The sequence below is a fragment of the Centropristis striata genome, chromosome 5 (genome assembly GCF_030273125.1).
Source record: "Centropristis striata isolate RG_2023a ecotype Rhode Island chromosome 5, C.striata_1.0, whole genome shotgun sequence".
In the NCBI taxonomy this organism is placed as follows: Eukaryota; Metazoa; Chordata; class Actinopteri; order Perciformes; family Serranidae; genus Centropristis; species Centropristis striata.
The window spans coordinates 29,457,129-29,465,708 of record NC_081521.1 but is presented as its reverse complement, the minus strand read 5'-3'; the positions used below and the strand labels follow the sequence as shown (position 1 = coordinate 29,465,708).

The 8,580-nt window shown below is 40.9% G+C and overlaps 1 protein-coding gene across 1 annotated transcript; it reads right to left on the bottom strand.

Moving 5' to 3' along the window:
- Positions 1–1,801: 1,801 nt before the first annotated feature.
- On the bottom strand, positions 1,802–7,032 carry LOC131971538 (trichohyalin-like). Its single transcript, XM_059333046.1, has 3 exons — positions 6,957–7,032; positions 2,009–6,449; positions 1,802–1,916 (listed from the first exon to the last, which is right to left on the bottom strand). Coding segments are annotated over exons 2-3 (4,428 nt in total). The 5' UTR covers positions 6,435–6,449; positions 6,957–7,032; the 3' UTR covers positions 1,802–1,914.
- Positions 7,033–8,580: the final 1,548 nt, after the last annotated feature.

The window sequence follows — 8,580 nt, the reverse complement described above, 5'->3', positions numbered from 1 at the left end:
AGAAAGAGCGGATTATCCTGCTTGAATTTGTGCTTTAGTCAGGCAGCCAAGTAAGCAGTTACACTGGCAGATAGAAAATTAAAGATCCAGTCATTCTCCGGTCAGGATCAAGGCATCAAGGGAACTTGTGTTTGATAGACACAGATGAATCCACTTTACTGTCCCGAGTGTGACGTGTGGTGATGTTACTTTTTAAATCCTCTGCTGCCACCGTTATAGGAGGTACCCACCCACTGATGAGCTCATGTGGTTTTACTTTACAAGCTCTCCCACAAGAGTACAAAATAAATAAGTGTGCTCCCTCTGATGACGGATAGGGGAAGCTTGGTGACACTGTACTGTAGCAACATGTTGTGATACTTGCTGTTAATCCTCTTACATAAAACATTGTGTAAGTCCATCATATGGCCACCATTAAATTATAACTATAAGGAATAATAAAGGATAACCTTACTATGAAGCATGTTCAAATTGAACTTTTTAATCATTTTTATTTTAATTCTTCATGACACATAATTATTACTATTTATGTTAGCTATTCGTTTTGAGCTTTTTTAGTATGTGTAGATAAAAGGAAGGGACAAAATTAAGTAAAAATTATTAATTTAATTATTAATTATTAATTAAGTAAAAAACTATAGATTTTAAACATTTTAAATTTAGTTCTCTGTGATTTGCCTTTAATTATGCATCTTACAGATGAAGAGTTGTTTTGACCTTTTTGTTTTGTAGTGTGAGGTGTTTTGGAGTGTTTTCTCTGAGTAAAAAAATCAATATATGTAATAATTTTTACATTAAAAAAAACATTTTTTAATAAAAGCTCCAGAAATCAAAGTTTTAGCATGGATTTTGTTTTTCTGTTGCCTTGTGAAAAAGGCTACATTTCAGATACATTAATCCCACTAACAGCTCTGTTCACACCGTCTCATGTCCTAGGTTCATCCTCGGTTCTTTCCTCTTTCTGTTTTTATCCACCTTTACCTCTCCAGGTTCCTCCAACAACCCAAAATGTCTTAGTCAAACATTAATGCGTTTCTCTCCTGTAACTGATTAGCCACTGTATGAGTGCTTTCCTTCTGTCTGCACAGTGCATGCTGGGATACTCATTTTAAAGAACATAATTCAAAGTCTCTCTGAGTAGACCCTTTTCACTGCAGACGTTTTGACACGTCATAGTAAGAAAAGGACAGATTTACTTAATAACATTAATGATAGGTGCATGCTATTGTGCATGCTAGCTCACTGGGACACTTAATGGAACTGACCCATTGTTATGATAACAGTTTCACCTGTGCTTTCCCTACTTTGACTCTCAAAAGATCAGTACTGTCATCAATGGCTGCATATCTTTGCCATAGGAGGACGCTGTGTGTCCAAGGTCAATGTATATTTTCCTGCAGCTGAAGAGGGATTAACCCCAAACAGATTAACTTTAGAGGTAATGAGTGAAAAGGAGTCAGGGTGCCAGAGGGCAGTCAAGGTGATTATCTTTATGGATACAGTACATCAGACTTTTCTTTCAGTCATTACGATGTCTTGATCCATCTGTTCACTCTATTACCGTCTGATACTGCAACACTTTGTCTTAAGCTGTCTGCAGCTCACTGACAGCCTGCTGACAGTCACTGCATGAAACCACAGTAAAATTCAGAGCGCCTGTTGTGTTCACCCACACATCCATCCTTCTCCATCTGCTCTGAAAATGTCATCAGCGTCAATAAAAATGTAACAAAAAGATTCCCTCCTTAAAACACATATTTTTTAAATATATGTAATGATCCACACAGAAGAACTAATCAGAAATGTAGATTTTTTTAATTAAATTAGGGGACACGTTATGTGGGTATGTTTTCATGCCTGAAGACACAACCAGCTCCAGAAGATCCCGTCCTGGTTATTTTTTTTCTTGTGAGCTCCTGGAAAACATACACATATTTTTATATCACTTCCAAAGTTCTAAATGTTTCTGAAATATGTTAGAATCAAAAGATGAGGTGAGGCAGCTTACATGAAGTTTGATGTTTTCCTGTTTGAGCTGCTGTCTCTTTGAGCTCTTTCTGGGGACTCTCTTCTTTTTCTGAGAGCTCCGGACTCTCTTCTTTCTCTGCGAGCTCCTCCTGGTACTCCTCTCTTTTAGCGAGCTTCTTCCTGAAGATCTCCTTTCTCTGCTCGAGCTCTCTCTGAAGCCTTTCTTCTTTTTCTGAAAGCTGCTTTTTCTTGTCCTCCTTTGTGTCAGAGAACTTGTTCTGGTTTCTTTCCACCTGCTCTGAGAGCTCCTTCTGGTACTCGTCTTTTTGTGCCAGCTGCTTCCTGAAGCTTTCTTCTTTCTCTTTGAGCACTTTCTGGAGGCCCTCTACTGTGTCTTTGAGCTCTTTCTGATGGCTCTTTTCCCTCTCTTTGAGTTCCTTGTGGTGGCTGTCTTCTCTCTCTTTGAGCTCTTTCCGGAGGGTTTTTTCTTTCTTTTTTTTTCTGGTCAGGTTTCTTTCCACCTGCTCTGAGAGCTCCTTCTGGTACTCGTCTTTTTGTGCAAGCTGCTTCCTGAAGCTTTCTTCTTTCTCTTTGAGCACTTTCTGGAGGCCCTCTACTGTGTCTTTGAGCTCTTTCTGATGGCTCTTTTCCCTCTCTTTGAGCACTTTCTGGAGGTTATCTTCTCTCTCTGTGAGCTCTTTCTGGAAGTGCTCTACTCTCCTTTTGAGATCTTTCTTGGGACTCTGTCCTTTCTCTGAGTGCTCCTTCTGGTACTCCTCTCTTTGTGCCAGCTTCTTCCTGAAGTGCTCCTTTCTATCTTTGAGCTCTTTCTGGAGCTTCTCTTCTTTCTCCGAAAGCTGCTTTTTCATGTCCTCCTTTGTGTCAGAGAACTTGTTCTGGTTTCTTTCCACCTGCACTGAGAGCTCCTTCTGGTACTCATCTTTTTGTGCCAGCTGCTTCCTGAAGCTTTCTTCTTTCTCTTTGAGCCCTTTCTGATATGTCTCTTCCCTCTCTTTGAGCACTTTCTGGTGGCTCTCCAGCTGCTTTCTGATTTTTTCCTCAAGAGCGTCACAAGAGAGTTTGCTCTCTTTCAGAGCTGACTCAGATTCATTCAGCTGGGCCAAGGTCACCACATGAGCGTTTGTGCGAGCTCGTCTTTTGTTATTGGCCCTGTTGATCTGTTGATCTTTATCAATGAGGAGGTCCTCAAGCTTGCTGATCTTTTTTTGCCACATCTCCATGCTCTTCAACCCACTGGTTGATTTGCATTCCTCAACAGGGGCTCTCATCCTCTTACTTTCCTCTGTCTGATCGCGGAGGCTCTGTTGAAGGGACATGATATCCTCTCTTTGTGCCAGCTTCTTCCTGAAGTGCTCCTTTCTCTCTTTGAGCTCTTTCTGGAGCTTCTCTTCTTTCTCCAAAAGCTGCTTTCTCATGTCCTCCTTTGTGTCAGAGAACTTGTTCTGGTTTCTTTCCACCTGCTCTGAGAGCTCATTCTGGTACTCGTCTTTTTGTGCCAGCTGCTTCCTGAAGCTTTCTTCTTTCTCTTTGAGCACTTTCTGGTTGCTCTCATCTCTCTCTTTGAGTACTTTCAATAGGCTCTCTTCTCTCTCTTTGAGTCCATTTTGGTGTCTGTCTTCTCTCTCTTTGAGCTCTTTCTGGAGGCCCTCTACTGTGTCTTTGAGCTCTTTCTGATGGCTCTTTTCCCTCTCTTTGAGCACTTTCTGGAGGTAATCTTCTCTCTCTGTGAGTTCTTTCTGGAGCTTCTCTTCTTTCTCCGAAAGCTGCTTTCTCATGTCCTCCATTGTGCCAGAGAACTTGTTCTGGTTTCTTTCCACCTGCTCTGAGAGCTCCTTCTGGTACTCGTCTTTTTGTGCCAGCTGCTTCCTGAAGCTTTCTTCTTTCTCTTTGAGCACTTTCTGGTTGCTCTCTTCTCTTTCTTTGAGTTCCTTTTGGTGGCTGTCTTCTCTCTCTTTGAGCTCTTTCCGGAGGGTTTTTTCTTTCTTTTTCTTTCTGGTCAGGTTTTTTTCCACCTGCTCTGAGAGCTCCTTCTGGTACTCGTCTTTTTGTGCCAGCTGCTTCCTGAAGCTTTCTTCTTTCTCTTTGAGCACTTTCTGGAGGCCCTCTACTGTGTCTTTGAGCTCTTTCTGATGGCTCTTTTCCCTCTCTTTGAGCACTTTCTGGAGGTTATCTTCTCTCTCTGTGAGCTCTTTCTGGAAGCACTCTACTCTCCTTTTGAGATCTTTCTGGGGACTCTGTCCTTTCTCTAAGTGCTCCTTCTGGTACTCCTCTCTTTGTGCCAGCTTCTTCCTGAAGTGCTCCTTTCTCTCTTTGAGCTCTTTCTGGAGCTTCTCTTCTTTCTCCAAAAGCTGCTTTCTCATGTCCTCCTTTGTGTCAGAGAACTTGTTCTGGTTTCTTTCCACCTGCTCTGAGAGCTCATTCTGGTACTCGTCTTTTTGTGCCAGCTGCTTCCTGAAGCTTTCTTCTTTCTCTTTGAGCACTTTCTGGTTGCTCTCATCTCTCTCTTTGAGTACTTTCAAGAGGCTCTCTTCTCTCTCTTTGAGTTCCTTTTGGTGTCTGTCTTCTCTCTCTTTGAGCTCTTTCTGGAGGCCCTCTACTGTGTCTTTGAGCTCTTTCTGATGGCTCTTTTCCCTCTCTTTGAGCACTTTCTGGAGGTAATCTTCTCTCTCTGTGAGTTCTTTCTGGAGCTTCTCTTCTTTCTCCGAAAGCTGCTTTCTCATGTCCTCCATTGTGCCAGAGAACTTGTTCTGGTTTCTTTCCACCTGCTCTGAGAGCTCCTTCTGGTACTCGTCTTTTTGTGCCAGCTGCTTCCTGAAGCTTTCTTCTTTCTCTTTGAGCACTTTCTGGTTGCTCTCTTCTCTTTCTTTGAGTTCCTTTTGGTGGCTGTCTTCTCTCTCTTTGAGCTCTTTCCGGAGGGTTTTTTCTTTCTTTTTCTTTCTGGTCAGGTTTCTTTCCATCTGCTCTGAGAGCTCCTTCTGGTACTCGTCTTTTTGTGCCAGCTGCTTCCTGAAGCTTTCTTCTTTCTCTTTGAGCACTTTCTGGAGGCCCTCTACTGTCTCTTTGAGCTCTTTCTGATGGCTCTTTTCCCTCTCTTTGAGCACTTTCTGGAGGTTATCTTCTCTCTCTGTGAGCTCTTTCTGGAGCTTCTCTTCTTTCTCCGAAAGCTGCTTTCTCATGTCCTCCTTTGTGTCAGAGAACTTGTTCTGGTTTCTTTCCACCTGCTCTGAGAGCTCCTTCTGGTACTCGCCTTTTTGTGCCAGCTGCTTCCTGAAGCTTTCTTCTTTCTCTTTGAGCACTTTCTGGAGGCCCTCTACTGTGTCTTTGAGCTCTTTCTGATGGCTCTTTTCCCTCTCTTTGAGCACTTTCTGGAGGCCCTCTACTGTGTCTTTGAGCTCTTTCTGATGGCTCTTTTCCGTCTCTTTGAGCACTTTCTGGAGGTTATCATCTCTCTCTGTGAGCTCTTTCTGGAAGTGCTCTACTCTCCTTTTGAGATCTTTCTGGGGACTCTGTCCTTTCTCTAAGTGCTCCTTCTGGTACTCCTCTCTTTGTGCCAGCTTCTTCCTGAAGTGCTCCTTTCTATCTTTGAGCTCTTTCTGGAGCTTCTCTTCTTTCTCCGAAAGCTGCTTTTTCATGTCCTCCTTTGTGTCAGAGAACTTGTTCTGGTTTCTTTCCACCTGCTCTGAGAGCTCCTTCTGGTACTCATCTTTTTGTGCCAGCTGCTTCCTGAAGCTTTCTTCTTTCTCTTTGAGCCCTTTCTGATATCTCTCTTCCCTCTCTTTGAGCACTTTCTGGTGGCTCTCCAGCTGCTTTCTGATTTTTTCCTCAAGAGCGTCACAAGAGAGTTTGCTCTCTTTCAGAGCTGACTCAGATTCATTCAGCTGGGCCAAGGTCACCACATGAGCGTTTGTGCGAGCTCGTCTTTTGTTATTGGCCCTGTTGATCTGTTGATCTTTATCAATGAGGAGGTCCTCAAGCTTGCTGATCTTTTTTTGCCACATCTCCATGCTCTTCAACCCACTGGTTGATTTGCATTCCTCAACAGGGGCTCCCATCCTCTTACTTTCCTCTGTCTGATCGCGGAGGCTCTGTTGAAGGGACATGATATCTTGGTCTCTCTTTTTCATGTCCTCCTCTGCCTTCTCACGCTCTTTATTCAACTCCGTTACAGCAACTATAGTTGCATTATATTTCTCCGTCAGAGAAAAGAGATGGTGGTGAAGAGAGTTGACCTCGTCCCTTGCCTTCCAGAGGTCAGACTTTAACTTTCTGTTGTGGCCTTCATTGACGGACAGCTTTCTCTGCATGGTCTTATTTTCATCAAGCAGCTGCTGCCTGTTTCTCTCCCAAAACTCCCTCTCCTTCAGGACCATGAGTTTTGCTGAAGTCTTCCACTTCTCTTCCATTCCTTTCTTTTCAGCCTCCATCTTTCTCTTCATGTCCTCCATCCCTCTGTTATACTGCTGTGCAGAAAGAACAAAGACAAAAAAATATTTTAACATCACAGAGTAAGAATTATTATTATAGGTATTATTATGAGGTATTTATCCAGTCCACATTCATTCATCTGACTGAAAGAAGAAATTACTTTGAACAACATGTTATGGTTGTGTTTGTTTTGTTTTGTTTGTTTTTGTTTTTTTGTTTGTTTTTGTTTTTTTCAACTCATTTACTGAAAAAAGAAGAAGAAAGAAAACAACTTAGGGAGTGAATTCCTGGCCTTGATGGCTCCCTGATTGAATGAATGGATTCCTCCCTGTCTGTAATATTTGTTTGTTAAACTTCAATAAAAAGTTCATTACAAAAGAACAACATCTTATGTAATCTCTTTGTAGAAACAAACTGATTGGATTGTTTTAATTGAAGCCTCAGATAAAATGTGAACAAATTAAAAAAACAACAGTAGTCTTGTGTCTTAAGTGTAGCTCTGAGTAAAATGTGTCAAATGTCTCCTGGTTTAAACAACTTACCCTGCTGGCTCTGCTCTCTCTCGTGGCTGTGGTGGCCGAAGATGTTGAAAATGATCCAAAATTAAATAAATGAACACAGATATTGTAACGCGTAATTGACAAATTATTTTCTTCGAAGACACAAGTGTTTCTCAGTTCAATCAGTGAGTGAGTGAGTGAGTGAATGTGAGTTTCATGGCTCTTTATAGGAACAGGCTACATTCTAGAATGGATTCATGACACCAGAACAGAAGAGACAGAATATTCTTCTTTAGAATGTGATTTATTAAAAAATACAAAAAACACCTGAATCAGTTGTTATCATCTCACCGTTGTTTTAGATATAAATATAATTAGAGAAAATAAATCATGCAGGGAGTGTTGAATGTTGTGATTGTACACATGATTTAACATACATTCATTAATGTTTATCGCCATTGTCTCATCATACTCTAATCTGTTGTCTTGTGTTGTTTTCATATTGTAATAAATATAACTTGACATGGACTTAATGTCTTAGCTCACATAAATCACATTTTAAAAAAAAAGGTCATGTGTAATTGTACACAAAGAGATCTTTGACTTCTGGTTCAATTCAGCTTCATACAGTTAGCCTAGACAGTCATAGTTTTCTATGAGAGATTATGCCTATAATTTGAATAAAATTTTAACAGACTATCTTTCCTTCTACAGTTAAAAAAACCCCCACCATAATCTATCCCTGAAATAAAATATAATTCTGAAACGTATGATATGACACAGTTGCACCTTTCAAGGTCACTAATTTTAATTGGGATTGGTGTTTGGTGATGTAAACATGTCCTGCTGTTTTCATGATGTAACTGACCAGCTTATCTCACGCTCAGATTTACACGCTGCATATTGCTGCAGTTTCACTACTTCCCCATAAATACCACACGAGGGAGCTGTCTGCTTTACATAACCATTGTCCATCAGTGTGCTGCCAGTTTCTCATATTATATTTTTTAAGGTAAAGAACATGGTTATTGTTTTACACATAACGTATGTTTTTGTGTTTTTTAAATGTGAGATGACTCTGACATCTTAAGGTTTCAAGTGATTGATTGAATAGAAATGAGGTTTTCATCATCCTGTCATATTTTCAGTGAGTTCCTGGTCACTTTTCACAAAGGCATAAATCCAAAACACATAAATCCTGCAGAGAGGAAAGGGGGATCCTATTGCTTGTGTTCTCATCTTCATAAATTAATTTTTACACAAACTGCATTGACATTAGAGGTGTGTGATGATATCAGCATGTCATCAATTTTGGCAGATAAAGCCTTCAACATGACATATCGGTGTTGGCAAGAAATGAAATGACAGGCTGATAAGATGAAGCGTATGTGCAGGTGACAAGAATCGTTGATAAAGTGGGTGCAACCAATATGACTGCAATGTGGAGATGTCTGAAACAGATAGCAAAGTTTTTATTTCCAATGTTTGTTTTGCATGTAACCTAAGTTGAAATACTTTTATTATTTTGCCCTGTGAATGTGTATCTGCATCTGCAAGTGGGCCATCAGGACAACAATAGGCATGATAATATTAATGCCCTGCTGGAGACCTGTTCTACAATTAGGTGGAAAATATACGTGCATACGGTATGTCAGTGTCAGCATCT

Coding starts and splice junctions, on each gene's coding strand:
- LOC131971538 (XM_059333046.1), bottom strand. CDS start 6,434: ATGGAGGACATGAAGAGAAAGATGGAGGCTGAAAAGAAAGGAATGGAA.